The sequence below is a fragment of the Pipra filicauda genome, unplaced genomic scaffold, assembly GCF_003945595.2.
Source record: "Pipra filicauda isolate LSUMZ 115617 unplaced genomic scaffold, ASM394559v2 scaffold4_size7858003_pilon, whole genome shotgun sequence".
Classification (NCBI taxonomy): Eukaryota; Metazoa; Chordata; class Aves; order Passeriformes; family Pipridae; genus Pipra; species Pipra filicauda.
The window spans coordinates 1,220,610-1,243,153 of record NW_024104643.1 but is presented as its reverse complement, the minus strand read 5'-3'; the positions used below and the strand labels follow the sequence as shown (position 1 = coordinate 1,243,153).

At 35.4% G+C, this 22,544-nt stretch overlaps 1 protein-coding gene across 3 annotated transcripts in view; it reads right to left on the bottom strand.

Annotated features, from left to right (window-relative positions):
- Positions 1 to 22,544, bottom strand: part of PPP1R12A (protein phosphatase 1 regulatory subunit 12A) — a 113,605-nt gene that overhangs the window by 3,540 nt on the left and 87,521 nt on the right. For 2 of the 3 annotated variants that reach the window (XM_027747743.2, XM_039386694.1), the window contains 9 exons: positions 22,292 to 22,489; positions 21,947 to 22,115; positions 19,818 to 19,936; positions 18,557 to 18,622; positions 12,922 to 12,938; positions 11,692 to 11,833; positions 10,909 to 11,013; positions 10,031 to 10,078; positions 5,450 to 5,500 (listed from right to left, as the gene is read on the bottom strand). In XM_027747743.2, the coding sequence (XP_027603544.1) occupies positions 5,450 to 5,500; positions 10,031 to 10,078; positions 10,909 to 11,013; positions 11,692 to 11,833; positions 12,922 to 12,938; positions 18,557 to 18,622; positions 19,818 to 19,936; positions 21,947 to 22,115; positions 22,292 to 22,489 (915 nt within the window). Of the gene's footprint in view, positions 1 to 1,296; positions 3,782 to 5,449; positions 5,501 to 10,030; positions 10,079 to 10,908; positions 11,014 to 11,691; positions 11,834 to 12,921; positions 12,939 to 18,556; positions 18,623 to 19,817; positions 19,937 to 21,946; positions 22,116 to 22,291; positions 22,490 to 22,544 lie in introns of those variants that run through there. The other variant, XM_039386695.1, reaches the window with a different exon arrangement.

Below are 22,544 nucleotides of genomic sequence, written 5' to 3'. Positions count from 1 at the left end.
AAATGCTGGGTTAATTAACTGTGCACTACACCAGAGGCTTCATTTATACCTGTCCTTGAAAGGATTCCTGTCCACACTCAGTTCATGGAACTGCAGACCCTCTCACAGAGTGAAACACGATGGTGCACTGAAAATGACTGAGGTTACAGACTGAGGTTTATCTCCCTGCAAATATCAAAGTATGTGAAAGGAAGATGACAGGTGATCATAAAAAGAAAAAAGGTGGTCTCTACAAGAATATAGGTAAAAATTATTCTGCTACCTTGGATTCCAACTCTGCTCCATTCTGGAGGTTAGGGGAAGCCACCTAAATTGAGCTGTTCAGAGAGTCAGAGGGAAGCTTCCATTACAGTTAAGTGAGAGCTGTGCTCTGAACAGAAAGTGGTGTGAAAATGCTGATGACTTTCAAAAACTATGTCAAGATGTTAGAAATTGGGCAACACAAGCGATCATTTGGCAATATTGAAGTACTACTTGTGTTAAGTTTTCTGAGCTGTAAAAAATAACTACTGTTGTCCAAGATAGGGGTCATATCCAGATCATATGCACATGAACCACATTCGCGTTTGTAATATTAGGATAAACTTGGGGTGTTCTATGGCACGTATCAGCAAACAATGGAACAGTCATCTGTTCAAGCAAACCAATTAAAACCTTTCCCTCCTCTTTTTCATTCTGTTATGGATTTCATACCAAAGGTACTGGGTGAAACCACAACAGCCTTCATCTAGCCATGCACAGGGAAGCAAGGGAGTCTGGCTTTGTTCTGGTTAAATAGGTATCTCAACAAGTAGTGTTGTGTATGCATTCCAATGAAACCTCAAAGTAAATCCAGGAATGTCGCAATCCTCTTTCAACTCACTGAGTAGGGAGCTGCAGCCCATAATGCTTAATTATGCACAGACAGACCCACAGAGTGGCATATTTTCTGGTGAATTATTTTAACAAAATAGTTTTAACATAATCTGGTACCACTATATATCTGCAAATCTCTGTAGATAGATTTTAACCCTGATTAATAGGTAGAATTAAGAAAATATTTTCCCTTTCGTTCTGAATCTGCTAAAGAATAGGGGAAGACTGGTAGGAGACAAAAGGGTTATATGGCAAGAGGAAATGGCCTTAACTTGTGCCAGGAGAGGTTTAGATTGGATAGCAGCAAAAATTTCTTCACCAAAACAGTTGTCAAGCACCTGAATAGGCTGCCCAGGGAAGTGGCGGAGTCACCATCCTTGGAGGTATTTAAAAGACCTCCAGGCAGATGTGGCACTCAGGGACGTGTTTTAGGGGTGGCTGTGCTGGGCTAATGATTGGACTTGATGATCTCAAGAGGTTTTTTCCTACCTAAATGATTCTATGAATAACAGGAGAGTCATCGGGAAGGATAAGCACAACTAACCTAAAATATTTACGCTTCTTATCTGTAGTAATCCCCACATACTTTAAACCTAGCAAAATCACATCATTTTCTTGGAGCAGTGCATTTCTATGGTACTCAAACTTCTCCTGAGATGACAAGATACACTTTTAATGTCAAGAGGCAGGAAACAGTCCCCTTTGCAGTAAATTCAGTAAAATTATAGGTATACACTGCACTTAACACTCTGAATTCCAATGTGTTACTCACTAAAATTGTGAAGTATCTTCTTGTGATGAGATTCTTGACTAAGATTAAAAATGCGCTATTTTGCCTATCTGTATCGTATGACTAGCTACTAACTTTGCAGTGCTGTCATTGAGCAAATGATTATTCAATAATCGCTTGACATATGTGGAGCCAACTCAGATCTATACAGTAATAATGTCTGTGTTTGCTGGAGGATTTAACAGTTTTTACATACAAAACAGCTTGGTGAATAAAGATTACAAAAAACTCATGAACTGTGAAGGTACCTGCTTAGATTACTCAGACACGCTGCTGTGGTTAAGCTACTATCATATTGTCAAGCCTTCCTCCTATGTTTCCATTGCTTTTCTTTTACTACCCAGGCTCCTCAAGCTCTACAATGATCTGCCATTGAAAACTCACTCTACAGAAGGGAATACTGAATATTTTTCTGTGGTTAACACCCTGAACTGGCTTACCATGGTTAAAGGAATGCCAGTGCTAGTAAAAAAGGATGGTATGGATGTGGACAGCAGGCATTAGATTAGCTCAACTGTGTTGAAAAACCACATTGCTGAGGCTGATGTAAGACAGGCTGCCCTAAAGGGACAGCTCTCTCTCCTCATGCAGCAGCATGATCCTGTTGCTTTCTGCATGTTAGTTTAGTGATTCAACAATGCTGGGGTAAGATGGATCAAGTATTATAAAGAATAAAGGGATTTGTTTTCAGTCAGGTCAGTGAGCTAACTTGCTCAGCAAGGGTTAACACAAGGGGACATTAAGGAATGCAGGGCCTGGACCAGGAACAACTTTTCTATCCACATCCTATTGTTAGTCCAATTCCAGGAAGACACCAAGCCAAAGGAAAAAACCTCTTTATTTCATGCCTCTTAGTGGGGAAAACCTGAGATCAGATTCTGAGCAGAATGTACACTCATTGCCTTCCTTGTAAAGTGGGAAGGTAGGTAGATGAGAGGAAGCAGTTTAGCAAGAGGTGTTTTATTTTTTTCAACTATACATCTTAAAAACTCACCGAAACCTCCAGCCTAGACAGTTGTTATATAAGAGGAGGAAGAAAGGTATATAGATTTGGTGTAGAATAAAATGACATTTTGTTCCTCAAAGAAGTTTTGAACCTTCAGTGGGTTTCTGTAACAGCCCTGCAATAACACTAAGAACAACAGACTTGAATTTTTTTCCAAGATGAAACTCAAAACAATTGGTACCTTTCACAGAAGGGGACTGAACCAATCTGACACACTAGGCAGGTTTTTTTGTGTCTGTGTTTTTAAAGCCCATGCACTGTAGGACTCTCATCTATGACTGGAATGCCTACATATATAGCAATATAAATCAATAACTTAACAGTGCTAAAAACTGGATGTTTTAAGCTGTCTAGATGTATATAAGTATTGGCAAGAACCACACGGGAAGTTAATATGTGTAACTAATAACTGGCTTGAAATTCCAACACATTTCTGAAACAAAACACTTTGATTTGCCCCTAAACACTAAAACACACACATGTAAGAAATAAGGTTGCTAATGCAACTGTTCATGAATGCACAGTACTGAAACCAGTTCTCAAACATTCTTTCGTCAAGACTAGATTTGTATCAATTCTATGCACTTCCCTTAAACTGCAGTAAGAAAGCTCAAATCTTAATTTCAATTTGTTGGAAACTAGAGGCAAAGCTATTTGAGCATTTACTCAAACATCAAAATAAGGGACTGACTTCAGTGTATGCTCATGCAAACTCAAATCCTTTCAATTGTAGCCAAGGTTTTAATGTCAAAGGTCTGGATCATTGCCAATTCATCTTCAAGGACAAGGTTCAGTGCTAATAAGGGCAATACCACACCATACCAACACATCTGCAACACCTGTAGTTGGTACACTGGACATCATGCTTTAGCCACACTTCCAGAACTGAGAAGCAGAAAGTCAGTTTTTGACACACAGGTGTTAATAGTAAAATTCTGCCCAAGCACAAACTGAATGTCAACACCTGCCTGGCTACACAAAGGAGAAGGAAGAAATTACAAGTCCACAGAACGCAGTTGCCTACAGGACCCTGACAACTTGGCAAGCACTCGGGTCAAGGCCCTATTCTCTGTCACCAGTCGCTCATTTATGTGTCTCAAAGATTGAATCTGCTTTATTTGTTGCAGGGTCTGCAGGAATCAAAGAAAAAGGGGTGAAAGCAAGAAAAAAATCCACATATATATTATGTTTAAAAGAATTAAAGACGAGCAAAACTGAAAGAAAACTTAGAAGAGACAGCCCTGTTTAAAGTAGATAAGTTGCTGTGAAAGGAAAGTATCAAAGTGGCACATTCCTGAAAAGCAATCTAAGAACCAGCAGTGATTAGTCACAGTTTTCCAAAACAGTTCAGGATGCCTTAACAATGAGAGCTATTCCTGGAATTCTTCACTTAAGATCCTAATTGCACAAACTAAATCCCCTATTCAAAAGTCTGTAAATAATGACACATTTAACATATACTTTTATACGACTATGCGACAAACAATAGGAATAGTATTTAATCTTTAATTCAAAACCTTCACATACTGCTTATTGAAAATAAGCTTTTGAAGAAAGCAATATATTCACATTCTTTATTTTTATCAGAAGCCCAACCTTCCCTAACAGGAATTTACAGGCTGATGATAGAAGCTTGCATCCTGTCTTCCACTCTTTGACAGACAATTATTGTCCTCTGGTATAGTTTGCTTTCTAAGTATTTAACTTCTGAAGACCCCTGAAGGAACCACAGACATGGTGTCCTCCCTTACAATAAATTATCTCGGTCTGAATCCAAGGTTGCTAGAGGCATCACGGTTGCCTTCTGCCTACATCTGCCTGTCAGCTTCAATTATTTCAGCAGAACTTGGTGCATGTATTTTAATGAAAAGTATTTGAAAGTTAATGCTGTTTCCAAGCACCAGAGGGAGCTAAAAAATGAGCTTGAAAGGAAACTTCTTATTAATCAATGACAAATATCAAATGTCAAAATAATGCTGCTTTCACATTTCACTTCAATTCCATCAGTTTGGTTGACTGTGCCCAATATTTATATCAAAGGACATAATAAAAAACAAATCTGCCAACTTTCTCATCCTTCTTAATCATATCAGAGAGTTTAACATTGCTAATGAGGATTGGTTGAAAAAAAAAAAAACAAACCAGAAATGAAATTTATTTTAAGTATTTTAGTATTTTGCTTCTGGGATTCACTTTACACATAGTTGAAAAAACCAGAAATCAATATGGTAAATGTTACTTATTGGTCAACATCTGAAATCTATCTACTGTTTTTTGTTAACTAAAACCTGATTTTTGTTCACTGTATACAAATGGAAGTTTTTCTTTTGATATTGTAACATGCTGTCTAATATATATAGAAGATGAGATAAAGATTGAAGCAAGATTTAATGCTTAAGTATCTATGGAATTATAGGCTACCATTATTTAAGAATAATAATGGTATTTAATAACAGTAATTAATAAGCTAATAAAACTTATGAGTATCACATGAAAATTACAGACTGCAATTCCATATATCTTGAATGGAGTCAAGATATATTTCACTCCAACCATCTCTGAATGTTTCTTGTTAACCAACATGTTATAGAAGCCTAGGACTCAGCACTTGTCAATCTTACACGTCTGACTGCTTATGCCAGCTTCACTACAAGCTCTCTGACTTATGTATGACATGCAGCTGGAACTTTGTCATTTTCTAATGACATTATAGAAACCAGTAATACTGCCCGACTACGTCTCACTGACATAATGATACACTTTGTTATTAATAGTTTAATGTGTAATAATTTACTTACTTTCAGTTCCTCTTCCATTTCAGATATCCTTCTTTCTAGCGCTCTTCTTTCCTAAATCAGAAGGTATGTATTAACACTGAACAATACAATTTTTTAAAAATTACAGCTTCTAAATACTGTGGTAACAGTGAAGTACTTCAAGTTTCAAAGATCATACAACCAAAAGCATAGTGTGGACAGGAAACTTGTGGTGGCAGTGATATATAGAAATTTTGTCAATATGGAATTTTAATATCTAAGGAGGAAGAGATATAGAAATTTATATCAAGTCCTGCATAATATACCCCTTTTCCTTTTCAAAAATTTAGACAGGTTGTAAGAACCACTTGTTTGGATTTATTTTTCATGAGCTAGGCTTTTTTAAAAGTTTAATATCCAAGAAATGCAGAAAATGATCAGAAACAAACAAGAATATTAAAAGATACCAGCACAAAATTGTAAGCTTTCATAGACAAACAAATATAGCTGAAACATCTGTCTCAGCCTAGTGGGATCTGTCCACACCCCAAACTGCAACCTAGTGCTGAGACACCCAATTTACATTATAGGACTTAGCTGAATACCAAAGAAATCTAGCTACGTAAGATCACCTGTTTCTTGAGTAAATGTTTCCTGAATATTTTCTGCGTTTCCCATATAGTTTTATTTTGTTTTTATTTTCCTTTTTACCTGAGAAGCAGGAGAAATTATCCTGTCTATAGAACTTGATTATACTAATTACACAACCAAGCTAGCTTACTGAAAACTAGCTTAGTGTTTTCTATACTACACTGCAGTCTGCAGTGCAGACACACATCCGTATTTCTAAATGATATTATTTTGTTTAAACCTATTTTTCAACACATCTGATAGATGAGCAGTTAATGCAATAGAATTTGGGATTTATAGCTTGATTGCTTGCTTTCCTGCGTCAGACAATGCAGTGTTTCTCATTTAAAAGCAGCTGCAGTTATCAGTACTCTACATTCAGATTTTTCCAGAGTGTGAAAGGCAAAAGCAACAGATTATTGCGAAGTGGACATATGCATCTGCATACAACGGTGTTATGCAAACAGCAAGCAGCATTGACTGAGGTGTGTAAAACTTTGGTTAGATCATACCGCCCAGTAGATACTGACTCTTGCCGGCCACCTTTCAGATATAAATCATTTGAATTTAGTTTAATCACAGTGCAGTTATACCCCAACATTTTCCCATTATAGCAAACAACTGTAATTTTTATCAAAGTAATGTATTACTGCAGTTTTTAGTACATAATGTACTTAACTCCTTCGAGTTAAGACCTTTCTGATAATGATAGTAACGGGTATAATAAATACCAGCAAGTTAACTGATGTAAGTAACTAACATAAACCCCATGCCATCTTACAGTACTTAGAATTGTATCTAGCTTTATAGAATATCATGTATTATGTCTTCTTATATTAAGAAATATTCAACAATTCCTGCAATTACCAAGAGATGAATGGATGAATGATCAGATAAATTTCAAAATTTCAGGTATCTAGAAATTTTTAAGCCTTATGATGCATTTTCTTAACTATGTTGAGGTTGTCTAAGAACAACTATTAGCAATAAAAGCCAATTCAATAAAATCTTTATTTCATTAACTTTTTTTATACTTCACATTATGTAAAAGAAACAAATGGACTGGTCTAGATATAAGATTCTTTGTAGAACCATACTGTTCCAATTAGCTGAAGCTATGCTCCTCTTTTTCCTGAACTGCTTACTCTCTTAGGAACTGCCTTGAAGAATGCCAATACATTGCAATTTTACTGGGAAGATTTGCCAGTATTATTTGATTAGTTCCTGGACTCAAAGGAAGGGTTTGAAATCTATGCAGTCTAAAATTTTATGATAAACTTCCACAACTCTGCAAGGTATGCCAAGGAACATTTATAACTTGTAAATAAGAAAAATACATGCTAGTCTCTTAGCTTATAAAACACAATAGCTTGTTTGTATTTATCAAAGCAACTAGGAGCTCCAGGCTTGTGCAGTGAGATTGAGGTACAGGGATACACACAGACGAAAAACTGACCCCAGAGTTATACAATTTTAAAAAAGTAAAACCAAACATATATGCCTACATATATTCATGTATTCAGTAATACAAAAAAAACCCAAAAAACACACATCTCCAAAACCCAAATTCCCAGCTTAGTAATTCTAAGTTTGGGGAAAATTGGTTAAAGGGACCTGCAGTTTTCTAAATTCTAATCCAGACTGAAACTTGGCAGTTTAAGTTTTATTACCATATCATACAAAATTCTGCAAAGGACTTTTAGCATATTTGTCAGAGTGACAGGTTGTTAATGAAACTCTTATTTTTGCCCGTATATTGCTAGGACCTTGCATCTGTGATCCAATCTGTACCCCCATCCCCAAAGAAATAGCCTCTTTCTGGTAAATACTTCTCAAATGAACAATATTGACAATGCATCACCAAGTCCCATCATGGAAACTCACTTCTGAAGGCTCAGTCCAAATAAAATTCAAAGTCAGTATTTTTTAAATATTACTACTGTGCAAATACAGGTTTAATACATATTACCATTTTCTTTACTGAAAAGGTATATGTTTCAGCTTGAAAATGTCATAGTTCAAAGATGCCTTCAGGTTTTTCTCTGCTGGCCTTTTATTTGTTCCAATTTCCCCCTCCCCTTTCTCTATGTAATTTATATAAACATCTCTAGTTTTATATTTTATTTTAGTGAATTCATATACTTGGATAAGTATACTTACAAACATTCTACACTTTCTTTCTATTTGTTTACATTTATATTGTTACATTACACATTATAGAGGTGTATTCAAAATTATGCTTAAATTCTGAATTTTATAAGCTTTTTTCTAGAGATCAGCTATTGATGACTAGCAGCTGAGAATCCTGCTTCAGTCACTTTCAAAGTAAAAGAAACTCCAGATTTTAACAATACAGGAAATACAATCCCAAATATATTCCTGATTTAAATTCTTGTCCAAAAAGAAATTTGTAATTATAAAGTACAAAGAACATCTAAATCTTGTGTAAATCATGTTTCAGCAATACAGCATTATCATTATTTTTTTGTACCTGCTAGCTTTATTACTAATATATCTAGGAAGAATAACACTTCTGAAAGACATTTTCCTGTTGGACTAAATGTCTTTTTGAAAAAAAAAGGTGCAAGAATTTCTAATACAGCCAATTGTTTTAATGAAATGGCCTGTTTTGGGAAAAAAGTAAAGCAGTAATTTAAAACTGAAATAAAGTCTATCTATGCAGTACTCCATACATTACTATGGAACCTACATAATAATGGATGCAGCTAAATCTATTAAATAATTAAATGTGCACTTGTGTGGCCATGATAGCAATCAAGAAACTAATTAAAGCTGCTGATGAAACTTTTCTAACTGTTTACAGTAGGATGCTCAAAAAATCAAGGAGAAATAGGTGCTAATTTGCAATTAACTGGAAAGACTATCAAGGTAAAGATAATGAAACTTCAGGAAGTGCCTGAGAGTATTTCTACATCTTCATGTGCTCCTATAAAATCTACCAATTGTTTGTTTATACACCAGACAGGCTTGTAGAACTAAAACTTGTTTTCCAAACCTAAAATACTGAAAGCAAATACAAAAGGCTAATGAATGTAAAGTTTACCAGGGATAAACAAATGTTTACCATATCACTTATAACTGTCAAAGTCCACTTGGTTTTTTTCCTGTTTAAGTTTCTAATGTGTCACTCCAGGATCAAGGGAGAAGAAAAGAACAAGTGGTCACAGTCATGAAGGAAGCCAAGACCACCACAAAAACAATATAGTTTGCTTTACATTGCTGTGAAACTAAACTTTTATAAGGTTGGATTTTAAACTAGCATGAAACTACAGCCTAAAATTATCATATGCCCAACTTCCGAAATAATTCCTGTAGTCTATCTCACATATGAATTTATTACATGACTTCTTTCCCATTCAGTTTAGGGTTGTCTGACCCTGACGCCCCTCTTCTCACACTGCTTACTCCTTCTTCTCCTCTCCCTCCCTGCCGTACTATCATACTCCCTCTGGAAAAAGTTATAGTGTGAGAAAAGAGACAGATAAAGACTAATTTTATATCATTTGCAGGTTTAAGGTCTCATGTCTGTGAGATACAAACAGCTATTTCATTACCAGCAATAACTGGTGAAAGAACACAGGTGCCTCTGGAAAGCTCTGAGGAAATTAAATTCACTGAATCTTGGAAATGCATTAGAAGATGAGACACTCTGAATCTGCTTAACCCTCTGGAATGCCAACATTGTTTTGGATGAAAAGGAACAAGCAGCAGGTCCCTGGAGGGCAGTGGGGTTTAGAACCTGGTTATCATGAATGAACAGGCAACATGAAGGCAATTCTTAAGAGTAATTCCATCTCACAGTATCTCACATTCATTGCCACTTTAAAACCTAAAATCCCAAAATCCTCTAAAAAATGCAAGTTATAAGGAAGTCTTCTGTTCCCATTAAACTATATCCAAGCCGTGGGTTGCAAAACAAACTAAACTAAAGCCTGAATTGGAGTACTTAAAAATTCTTTGGCAGAAACTCACCCTTTTCTCCATTTCCAAGAGTGATCTGTCAGCAAATCTTTCTTGTCTCTGAAACACAAAATTAATAAAGACATTGATATGTGTTCTTAAACAACACAGAAATGAGGAAAAACAATTAGACATTTTTGTATTCTGTCTGAAGTATGTCTTCAAAAGCATTTTAAAATGTGTTCAAGGAAGTAACACTGAAATAAAGAATGAAATGGATTTATTATGAACTTCCTCTGTAACCATTCCTTTATTTAATCACTATACAGCCTCAAAACAAATATCTTTTAAATGACATTTATGTGGTACACATGGAAGACACTTAAGAACAGGTAAATTGTGGTAAGCATGATCTAAGAACACGAAATACTCTTTCAACAGCAATTTAAGACAAATCTAACTTCTGTTACATGTTTAGTATTACTGTATGCAGCAGTGTTATCGACAGCAGTTATCCACAACTGGAATGCACTATTTGCTCTTCATTTCCAAGATAAAGCTATCTAACCAGCCAGGAAGAACTGGCAGTTATGCCAATCTGCTAGCAGGTTTATAAATTAATCAATCAATCCTGACTGTCAGTTTGAATATAAGCTTAACAGTATAGAAAGTGTTTATTCCTACCCTGCAAACAAGTTGCATGCAGACACATGCTGGCAAGAACCACTACTACTTAACAAGGCAGGAGGCAGTCTCACAGATTTTGTTCACACCTGAAGAAGAGAATCCTGCACTTTTTTCTCCTTAGAAACAGAAGTACTCTTCTCCATTCCCATCTTTGGATAAAAAACAAAGCTGATGACTAGTAAAGAGTGGCCCATAACCTGGGGTGCTTCTGGTTTACTATCTACTTTGCCAGCTCAGTACATACTTTTTTGTTTTATACAAACCTGAGTGGTCTTCTCCAGCTGTAGCTTAAGATCTGTGAGTTCCATGTTGGTGTCATGTAACTGTGCTTTCAGTTTTTCATTTTCAGCTAGAATCTGTTCATAAAGCTAAAAGAAAATATTCATTAAAAAATACCAGATAATAATTCAGTGAGATTAGCTGAAAAACTTTAAAAGCATGATTGAACTGCATGTAAAATTAACAAATACATTAATAGTGTAAAAAGTAAAATAAAGGTGTTTAGCAAGCACTGTAAAGAACTGTTACCAAATATTTCTAGGAACAAGTAGCTTTTGCATAGGGAGCACACAACTTACCTTACACATAGTAAAAAAATACTTGCCACTTTTTTTTCTTTGACTTTACAGATTACACCACCACAGTAAACTTTTCAACAAATTCTTCCTCTATTTTAAAGCAAGATCTAAACATATTTCTACCTTATATATATGTAAGCTAGCAAACATATAAAATAAAAGGCTTCACATATGTGCAAATCAGCTTTAATGACACAATCAAATAAAAAAATAATATGATAGTATTTGTCATTAAAAAAAGGATCTTGGCTCCTCTGGATTTCTCCCTTTCCTTAAAGAGAAAACTGCAAAAGCCAGCAGCTGTTTTGTAAATGTGCATTTTTCCCCACTGTAGTGGTTGCTCTGCTTCTCCATTCATCTTAGTTGCTTTAAGTAGCGTTTGTGATGCAATGGGAGATTATTTGCAAACAGTTTATAAAAAACAGTAATAACGTTCTACTTCTGTACCGAAATTATTGGATCAGATACCTTCTTAAAATCAGGACTATCTTCTTTTTCTAGTCTACTGGAGTACGGTTTTCGATCTTCAAGATAACTCTGTGATCCCGATCGTCCCTGTGCTGACTCGTAGCGATCACCTGAAGACATGCTGAGGGAGCCCGTATCATATCTGTAAAAGGAAAGTTCTCATTTTAATTTGCCTTCACGCTCAAACTGAGACCACTCACTGTATCAAACACTGAGTTTGCTGCTACCCGGCTAAAAACAACCAAATGCAATTATGTATTTTATTTAGACCACTACCTTCTAACCGGATGCAAATTTAATTTTTACATTCCCTCAGTACTGCAAGATTCTCTGTGAATGTGTTTTCAAATCGCTCACTCTGTAGAGCAACGTATATAGAGAAATATTTTCAATTAAATCATTTAATTCAAGCAAAAATCCTTCTTTATTTATAAACAGGACATATTCTTTAAAAAATGTATTAGTTTAATTGAAGAGTTTTAAAAAAGTAATCTCTAAAATACTGGCATACATGAATTCGCAAAGTTTTATTACAGAAACCATAATTTCAGAACTTTGTTGTGAACTCTAATATTTCAGTAGAAGTAGTTTATGAAACAAATCTTCAGCAGTCTTTATCCTAGTAATCACTAAATTACAACTGCTATTAATAAAGTTTAGACTAATTTCAGATTTTAACAGATTTTCAGCAGAGACAGAACATAATAAAATCCAATAATTAATTCTAAAGGTCTAAAAAGAAATCAAACCCTTTTAAAAAATACTATTTCAGCATTTACTTATTAACAAGTCCTAAGGAAATATGATTTTCAGAGGCTGTAGTACTTTTCTTGAGGTTACACAAGAAATTTTCAGTAGGTATTCTAAAAGAGGGGCAACAAGAACCTCTTGTCTTCTTTGTAAAAGCTGACTCCATGCTGATAAATCCGTGGGGAATAGCACTGTATCCATTAAGTTCTACAAAATGCCTGCCTTCAATGCACTATAAATACAGAGTTCAATATATTCCCCCAAATTCAGTATTCCATCCACACATAGAAAAAAAAAATGTCAATACTGTAGCTTTACAATCTTATTTTATACAAAATTTAAGTATCATTACAGCCCTTTAAAGCTCAAACCAGCTTAACTAGTGGGGTTATGCTGAATTTATACATAAAGAACTTAAAATGACAACATGTGGAGAAAAAGTGTAACAGTTCTAAATTAATTTGTTTAAACTGCACATACCTTGAAATGCTATCACTCTGAGGTGAGAAGAGGTAAAAAAAAGAGAAAAAGAATAATTCAATAATAGTTAATATAAATATATTAGTCATATATATATTATATAAATATAATAATCAAATAAAAGTCAGTAATTTAATTCAATACAATATATAATAATCTGTGAACAAGTACAGCTAAACAACTATATTAAATGCACACGCTATCCACCAGTAGGTATTGTCTGAACATTTCCGAGCTTCAATTTTGTTATGTCTGGAAAAGAAAAGAAATATGTGCTACAATGTGCTTGCCAAAATATGATTTACAAGGATGTTAACATCACACTCTAAAAGTCTTGAGTGCCCTAAACACTGCAGTAATTTCAGCAGTCAGTGCATTCTGTTATTTGCCTGCCTGTTATTAAAGGCATCAGAACTGTGTTCCCTGAATTCACTATTCCTTCTTCCTCTTCTCTAACATATCTATAATAACTTCAGCTCAAACTAACGATATAAATTAAGCTACAGGATAACTCAACACAGCATGACTGGAAACAAGTTACTACACCACCAACATAAGGAAGTACTTATTATTTATTTAAATAACATAGTTTCATTTTTTATATTACTTTCATTCATTCATTCCAGGTGAATCCACAGGCACAAAATTCAATCACTTTATTTGACAAGTGAAATTTAATTAGAAGTGATGACTTAAGAGTGAGGCATTACATCAGTCATACAAACCTTTTTCCCCTCTGGGTGGTCAATACAGATTCATAATTTATTCCAATTATAGTAACAATCTTGAGTGCAGGCATTTCAGTCAAGACACTCTACTGCTGTATCATCACCTGGACAGCCTCTGATGTTATTCCCTCAGCAGTGGCTGAAGCCTCCCCATAGGGTGTTTTTTTGGAAGGTGATGTGCCTTGCTTGGTTTTCTTTTACAGAAGTAAATGGTAGTTTTTCAATATGTAGAGGAAAACAGCCACATTCTCCACAATATACTCAATTTCCCCTTTGACACCTTGAAGTACATTTACTGCACAGAGGATATCAAAAGTACATGCTATAGCCTAACCACTCCTAATAAAACATTGCTATTTTCTGTTAGGAGCATGAATAATGCTGAGAATTAAGAGATTTTGTAGAATATGTCACAGTTAGGTGGCACGCACCTATACAGAGATAGTTTTTAGGCTACTAGCCAAAAGAAAACTAACTCTCATCTAAGCAGGAGTCTTACCTTGCATCATCCATCCTACGTGTAAGCATGATCAGTGTGAGATTACAGAATTTCACCATGTAAACAACAACCTACAAAAATCCCTTTTCCATTGACTCCTTCTCTGGAGGAGAGGAATTTTTGTCCATAAAAACTTTAGTTTTCTATTTTTACAAGGACTGTTGCATGCAAAAAAATGCTAAGCTGGTCCTTTTAACCTTTAACTACAATGTAGGACAGCCACTATGAGAAGTAAACTATTCTTAAATATTTCTTAGCAAACACGCTTCCTAAAGGCTGTTTTTCTTTGCTTCTAGTGGACTCCCTATGGTGCTGTGGTAATGTGAAAACTTTCCAGATCTCCATTCCCATGCTGCACTATAGCTTCCCAAACAGAAAGGCAAGTTATTAAGTCACATAGAGACCACTTTAGAAACAAAATTTTCCAGCTACACAGGGGGACAAAAAATGAACTGCTGAGGCAAGAGAGCAGTAATTACTAGAGGCAGGCAAACACAAATGCAGCCCATTCCTGCTTTCCTGGCTGAGGCTGGGAACCTGAGAAGCCAGATAAGGACGCTGTAATCTTCAAAAAACTGTCCTTCAGCAATTTCTGTTCCCCCAAAGCTGTGAATCCCTGCTCCTGTTGCTCCAGCACCATCCTGCCTCCATACCTCACTGAAAGAGCCTCGTATTTCTCAAGCACATGCCTGTTCTTGCTCCCCTCACTTTTCATAGAATGTGTTTGGGTTTGGTTTGGAGGTTTTTTTGGTGGGGGTAGTGGTTTAGCAGTCTTAGCTGTTTTCACTATTTTCTCCTTCAAAATCAGTCAGTTCTGCTTAGTTCAATTTTTGACATTTGATAAAAATCTGTGAAAAAGTGTAATTGAGAATCTGCAAACTTTGCATAAAGCTTGTCTGAGGACAAATGATGCCAACAAAGATATGCCTGTGCATCCAAATCACATGAGATGCGTGTTCTTTGTACAGTCATAGAACTGAGCAGACTCAGCAGCCACAGTTACACTGGTAGCACAAAAGCAGTAACAAAAAATTAAAACATACATATCCTTACCTACACAACCTGACCCTGCACTATTACTCTATACAGACCCTGGAGACCTAAATAATCTGCATATTTGAAAAAGTACACTAAGCTTCTAGACAAGCACATTACATTTTAGTGAGGCTACAATAATTACTGGTCATGAAAATATTAAATTCAGGTGGAATTTTCTGTACTGTTATAAATGAGTGTTTCTGTAAAAGTGCCACAGCAGTGAAATCAAAAAACAAAATTTGAATACAACACTATTAATCTAGTTTCTCATGTTTACTTCCACAAAACTGGAAGACCTAATGACATTTATTATCCTAACATCGCTAGCTTCCACCTTTCAGAAATCACGTATCTGATCTCTGGCTAAGATAAAATTCCGGTCCATTTCATTATAACCTAACCACAGTTGTAGTATCTAGTCAAATTACTAAGTTTTTGGGGTTTATTTTTTTTTTAATGCATCATTATGAAAAATAAGCTTCACAGAAAGACATTTTGACTTAGAATCCTTCATCTACCAAAGTAATCTTCTGACTTCCTTATTTTTAAATGGCTATCCTAAAACTTAGTTCTAAGACTGTCCTTAAGAACACCACTTTCCTTTAAGTAACATGGCATTTTTTGTGCTAATTGAAGAAATTTTATGCCCTTAATATTAAAAAGCCTAAGTAAAATTTCATGAGAACAACATCCAGCTGTAAAAGTGCTTAGCAGTCTAACTTTTTTTTAATAGCTCTCCTTTATGGACAAATGATCAGCTAAGGAGACAAAAGACAGTTCTGAAGTACTGAAAAACAAGAAATTCAAATTGAAATCTTACAAGACAGTTCCTTCAAAGACCTCCAACATGAATAAAATAATGATTTTTCTGATTCCTTAAAAAATTCAGGCTAGAAACTATTTTGTCTGAGGTCCTTTAATTTTCTCTGTTGCATGCACACAAGACCTCCTCTCTTTAGTTAGTTTAAATTCCTGAGTTACCACCAAAGCCTTTGGAAGTTTACAGTTACCACTTTCCACCTCTGGCTTCTAGCTTCACCAACCAATAAAAAAATCAGCAAACAAAAGCAAGAATAGCATCATTTAAGGAAGTAATACAGATTTTCAGCATTTCCAAACTTTGTCTTCCAAATAACAGTACATTAAAGAATCAGCAGAATTGAATGGGTTAACTATTTTCTGAACATCTGACACTGTAATTCTAATTTACTCATATCTCTTTCCTCTCTTTTAGTATTTTCTGCAGTTGATGTGACAAAAGAGCTTATATCAACTTAGCAAAATCAATTTATGTGACAGGGAACTGGTTCATACATTCAATTTGTTTCAGAGCTCTCCATACACTCCTATCTGATATTATATTGATTTATAACGAAACCAATTACCAACATCTTTCTTAGGAAGTATACAGCCAAGGAGAATGTTTGGACTCCTAAGTCAAGCCATGATTATAACAGAATCATTAAGATGGGAAAAGATCCAAGATCATCGAGTCCAACTTTTGACTGAACACCACCACGTCAACTAAACCATAACACCAAGTGCCACATCCAGTCGTTTCTTCAACACTTCTAGAAATGGTGACTCCACCACCTCCCTGGGCAGCCCATTCCAATGCTTAACCACCCTTTCAGTGAAGAAATTCTTCCTGATGTCCAACCTGAACCTCCCCCAGAGCAGCTTGAAGCCATTTTCTCTTCCCCTGTTGCTGGTTGCCTGGGAGGAGAGGCCAATCCCCACCTGGCTACAACCTCCTTTCAGGCAGTTGTAGAGAGTGATAAGGTCTCCCCTGAGCCTCCTTTTCTCCAGACTAAACAATCCCAGCTCCCTCAGCTGCTCCTCATAGGACTTGTGCTCCAGACCCTTCACCAGCTCCGCTGCCCTTTTCTGGACAAGCTCCAGCAGCTTCAATGTCCTTCCTGCAGTGAGGAACCCAGAGCTGGACACAGCACTCAAGGTGTGGCCTCACCAGTGCCAAGTACAGGGGGACAATCATTTCCCTGATCCTGCTGTCCACCCTCAGGATGCCATTGGTCTTCTGGGCCACCCGGGCACACTGTTCGTTCATGTTCAGCCAGCTGATGACCAGCACCCCCAGGTCATTTTCCCCTGCGCCACTTTTCAGTCACTTTTCCTCAAACCTGCAGGACTGCAGGCAGTTGTTGTGACCCAAGTGCAGGACCCGGCACTTTGCCTTATTGAACCTCATAAAAGTGGCCCTGGCCCATCGATCCAGCCTGTCCAGATCCCTCTATAGAGAGTGCACTCAATCCCCTCATCCAGGTCATTGATAAAGACATTAAACAGGACTGGCCCCAATACTGAGCCCTGAAGAACCCCACTCGTGACCAGCCTCCAGCTGGATGTAGCTCCACCACTCTCTGGGCCACTTTTTAACTCAGAAAAAAGTGCACCTGTCCAAGCACTCTCAGTCAGCCATTTCTACACAGAAGCACCATATGCACATTCTACGAAAATTAATTTCTACAGAACAGAATATGGCATAATTACAGATTTAAGAATAATAGGTACTACTGGGAGGAAATGAAACAGGACTGTGCATTTACATTAATGTGACACAGAAATAAAAAATACAGTAAACCAAAACAGCACAGAATGAATCTCTTAACTACAGTATTTAAGAAATGTGCAATGGAAGCTTTTACAAAAAAGAGAGAAATCATCAGTTGAGTTTTATTCTTCAGTAATGAACCTGATTCTATAATTCTGTAGTGTGTTACTCCAGGTTTTAGGTTCAAAGAAATACATTCTGCTATACCATGTTATAGTACAGCTTATGTTACTAATTCCTTTTTAGCACCTCTTCATCCCACTGTCACACACCATTCAGTTTTTAAGGATGTCTCCCATCAGATCAAGCCTATTATACTGTCTTCTACCGACATTTTAACAAGACCAATAATACTAAATCAGGATGTTCAGAAAATAATTTTCATCAAATGGAGAAATTACATACATTGTGCTCTTCAACTCTCTATGCTTCATTAACTTGTCATATTATTTTTTAATTATAATAATGACAGCACTGGCTTTAATTTTAAAAGGTTTTAATTAGTGCGCATAAGTTAATGGACGTAATTTACCTGAAAATAAAAGTATAGATGAAATAAAGATTTTTGCAGGGTAGAAACTGAAAGCTCCCTCCAATAACTTGCTGCATCATGTCCCTGACCTGGCTGTCAGAAATTTAATCTACATTGTCTGGATGACAATTCTATATAATCAGAATGGCAGTCAAAAACTATCAGTTTTGGCCACTGTTGATATGTGAATCCAACTTCAACAGAAATTTTACAATAAAAACGTATCTGTTAGAAAGTTAATGAACAAATTAACTTCCTTAAATTACCTGACTTTCTCTCTTATTTGTTCCTTCTTCTGAATCGGATTGGTGATCCTGTTCATTTTCATCACTCTGGTGAAAGAGGTGGGAGAGGAAAAATAATTAAACTGTTGAAAGCATAGTGAGATTTTAAGGCATTCTAGACTTTTAATATGAAAACGTACGACCAGCAGAATACTCTACAGAGAATATACAGGATACATGAAGAAAATTCTCAAAGAGATATCTGTTTTCAGTACCAGAAGGAGACAAAACCTAACTTTGCATTTGGCACATGAAAATCTTGCTTTTACATTACATATTGATCCTATGACAAAGAAAAGGGAAGAGGAGCCCAAAACATCAACTATAACCTTTCTATTCTGATAGCAGTACATGGTTACTTGTAATGTGCCAAATAACGACTCTCCTTCTTACAGCTTTGGTATGTATGCAAAATATTGCATTGTCAAAAGTAATAGACATAGTTCTCAGCTGATCATTGATAAACGCTAAATAGTTGTTTATCAAAGAAAGGAAGTTACTTGAAATCCACATAATGCTTTAAATCTCTGAGAAACCATTTGTATGCAAAGGAAAAAAACACCTTACAAAGAAAAAAATTCTTATGCACAAATTTTGAGATACCTTGTAATTAACAGTATTATAATAATTACATGGTTAGGACTTCTCCTCTCTCCTCCTCCCCACAATTTTGATAACATACTGGAAATTCCATATTAGGTTTGACAAAATTTGAAAAGAAAACTTAAACACACATGAAATACTTATTTTGATATTCAACTGACAATCTCTTTTAATATTTTCTGCAGTTGATGTGACAAAAGAGCTTATACCAACTTAGCAAAATCAATTTATATAGCTATGTGACAGGGAACTGGCTCATATATTCCATTTATTTCAGAGCTTATTATAAAAAAATTCTTATACACAACTTTTAAGATATCTCATAATTAACAGGATTATAATAAACAACATAATAAATAAAACATTTGTTCAGTAATTAATGTTTTCTTTTTAGATTACAATTAATTCCTACTAAGTTATGGTTACTACAGTGTTCTAGTTAGCACTATCAACCAAACAAAGACCTAATTTTGATTCTGCTCCTGAAAGCATCAAAACAAAGAAAAAAAGAATATATAAATAGAAAAGCATTTTTTTCCTAGAACAATTAGTTATATACTGTATTACTCTAAAGTATTCTCTCTTTAAAGGGTACACTATGCATGAAGAGTGTACTTTGCTATAAGCGAAGTTTACTTACATCTTGAGTCCAAAAAGAAACTCCCGTAGGTCTTCGTTTTTCTCTTGGTCTCCGTCTTTCCCTTATAGATTTAGGCTGTGACTTATCTTCTTCCTTTTCTTCTTCGTTTTTGCCTCCTTCTGTTAATAACAGCTTTCTTATTCATTGAATTATGACACAATCTAATTTGCTGAAAATTTTCTGAAGTAATACTTCTCAGTCTTTAATTTGCTTGCAATGTTTTTTTTTACCTGAAATAAATCTGCTATAGAGCTTCTTACCACATACAGGGTTTTCTGTAATATACACTGCCCAGTATATAGCTCTAAAATACTGTAAATACTAATTCCACCTCAGCCACCTAGACAAAATGTTTCAATGTAGCAACAATCCTAATAATTCAAACATCTGTGTCAGCAGATGTATAAGAGTACAAAGGAAGAGAAGATAATTCTTCACCATTCTTCATCAAACAAGCTTTTTTTGCTTAAATCAAGAATTCAGTATTAAAAAAAATCCTAACTTTTAAAAGTCTGTTAAGTCCTCCTTGGAGTCCTTCGTTTCATCAGTCTCATCTCAATTTTTGCTCTAAGGAAGAATAAAATGGGATCTGCTACATTAGATTATTACTGTATTACAGATGGACTTTTTCTTTAAAATTAATGCAACTGCAATTTGAAAAAGACATAATACCTCAGGATTATCTTTGCTTCACTGTATGTTTACAAGTAATTTGTAAAAAAAAATAAATTTAAACAAACCTGGCCAAACCAAAGTTATTTACTTATTATCACATGGTCTATTCAGTCTGATGTTCTTTTATTAAATAAAGCAACTACAGATTTGAGTTCAGATAGAAGCATCACTAATCACTAAAAATTAAAAACTACCATCAATAGACTTCAGAGGTAAATAAACATTTTAGCGTGAAGCAAAAATTAAACAGGAAAGAAGGGAAACACAAATATTTGTGGTGATCATATACCTTTTGTAATTAAATAACTTAGGACTTGACTGCTGGGATTTCAGATGGTAATGTAGTTCTCTGAAGTCATAATGTGAAAAAACATAAAACCTGCTGTAGCTAATATTTACCCATGAAAATCTTTTCCACAGAACAGTGTAGAAAGAGCTTCCTAGAGTGAGAATGCATTACTGAAGAATCTTAATCCAAATTTCAGTTCATGTTAGGAAAAAGGGAAAAAATTCAGAAGGCATATCCCCGCAGCTTAGCCCCAACAATTTCCTCAGAAAATACCATTTTAAGGAACATGGCAAGACTGCTATACAGTTCACAGAGATTTCATCAATAGATCATTTTATTTGACCCTCTGTAGAACAAAATTATCGATGTCAATCAGTAACCCTATTAAAGCCACTGAATAATAACTTGAATTAAAGTATTTCTCTCAAGTCAACTGTGTCAAGCCTCCAAGGGGGACTAGGAGATCACACTGCAAAGGCTCCTCCCTTGACAGGCAAAGTATCAGGCACAACATCTCTCAGAATTATTGCAGATGATTCACATTTTAAATGAGGGCAAAAAGTGTGACAGAGAAAAGCTTTTTTGTGATCTCTGTATCATGCATCTAATCCTCAGTTTAAGATTACATAAACCAGTTAAAGTATCCAGAACTATGATTCCATTAAACATTCTGAACTACCATGGGAAGCATTGCCCTTCCCTTTGTTTTCAGCTGCTCATGAAACCCTGAGATGTCCTTAAAGCAGTAAAGCATCGTTCCAGTCCTTCAGTGTAGAAGGACTGAAACAAAATCCCTGTCATTTACCAATTATTGAATCAAGTAAAATTCCTTCTTAATACCTGCAAGTATTTAGACTCTGAAATATGGTATTTTATTATAGTTGCTGTGTTAAAGCAAAAATGAAAGCATTATGTGGATACTTACTGCAGTATATTTGACATTTCTATGACCCAATAATGCAAAAATACTAAACAGTTGCAAACCACCACCAATTCCAGAAAATCTTCTTTCCTCTCTATATGCAAGTTACAGAAGATGGGAACAAGGTACATCCCCAGTGGTCTTACATATCGCACCTCATTTTGAACTATCTCTAGAAACATAAGTTACCCTTCGTGAACTAAAACAACAAAAAAAAACCCCTTCACAAAAAATTACTCCTACCTCTCTCGCTTTCCTTTGTTCCACTCCGAGAATAGGCAGAAGTTATACCTATAAGGCTGTTTGGTCTGTTTAGTTGACTTGAAGTTGATAAAGAGCTAGTGGAGGTGGAGAGTGAAGAGGTGGATGATGAAGAAGTTGAAGTTGACGTTGGTCTATAGCGATGATATGGCTATTCAGTAGAAAAATGTGAAAATTAATTTACACAGATTAACAAATACAAACCATGGGATATTAAAACATTTAACTATATAAATAATTCTCATAGTAGTATCAAAATTAAATTATTAAAGTTGGAGTTGAGATTCACATAATTTCTCTACCTAAAGAGACTCATCATGAAAATACCTCTTCGACAGTTCGGGAATATCTTTGTCTATAATCATCATCTTTAGTTTCGGATTCTTTCTTTTCTTCTTGTTTTTCTTTGTCTTGCTTTTCTTTCTCTTCTTTTTCTTTTTCTTCATTTTCCTGTTCTCTGGTTCGTGTGGGACGACTTCTTCCTATAGTTTTTTCAGCTTCTTGAAGATCTGTCAGTGTTACACCCTGTGAAAACAGCAGTCAGCAAACATCATTTTAATATATAATTGATATTAATGAA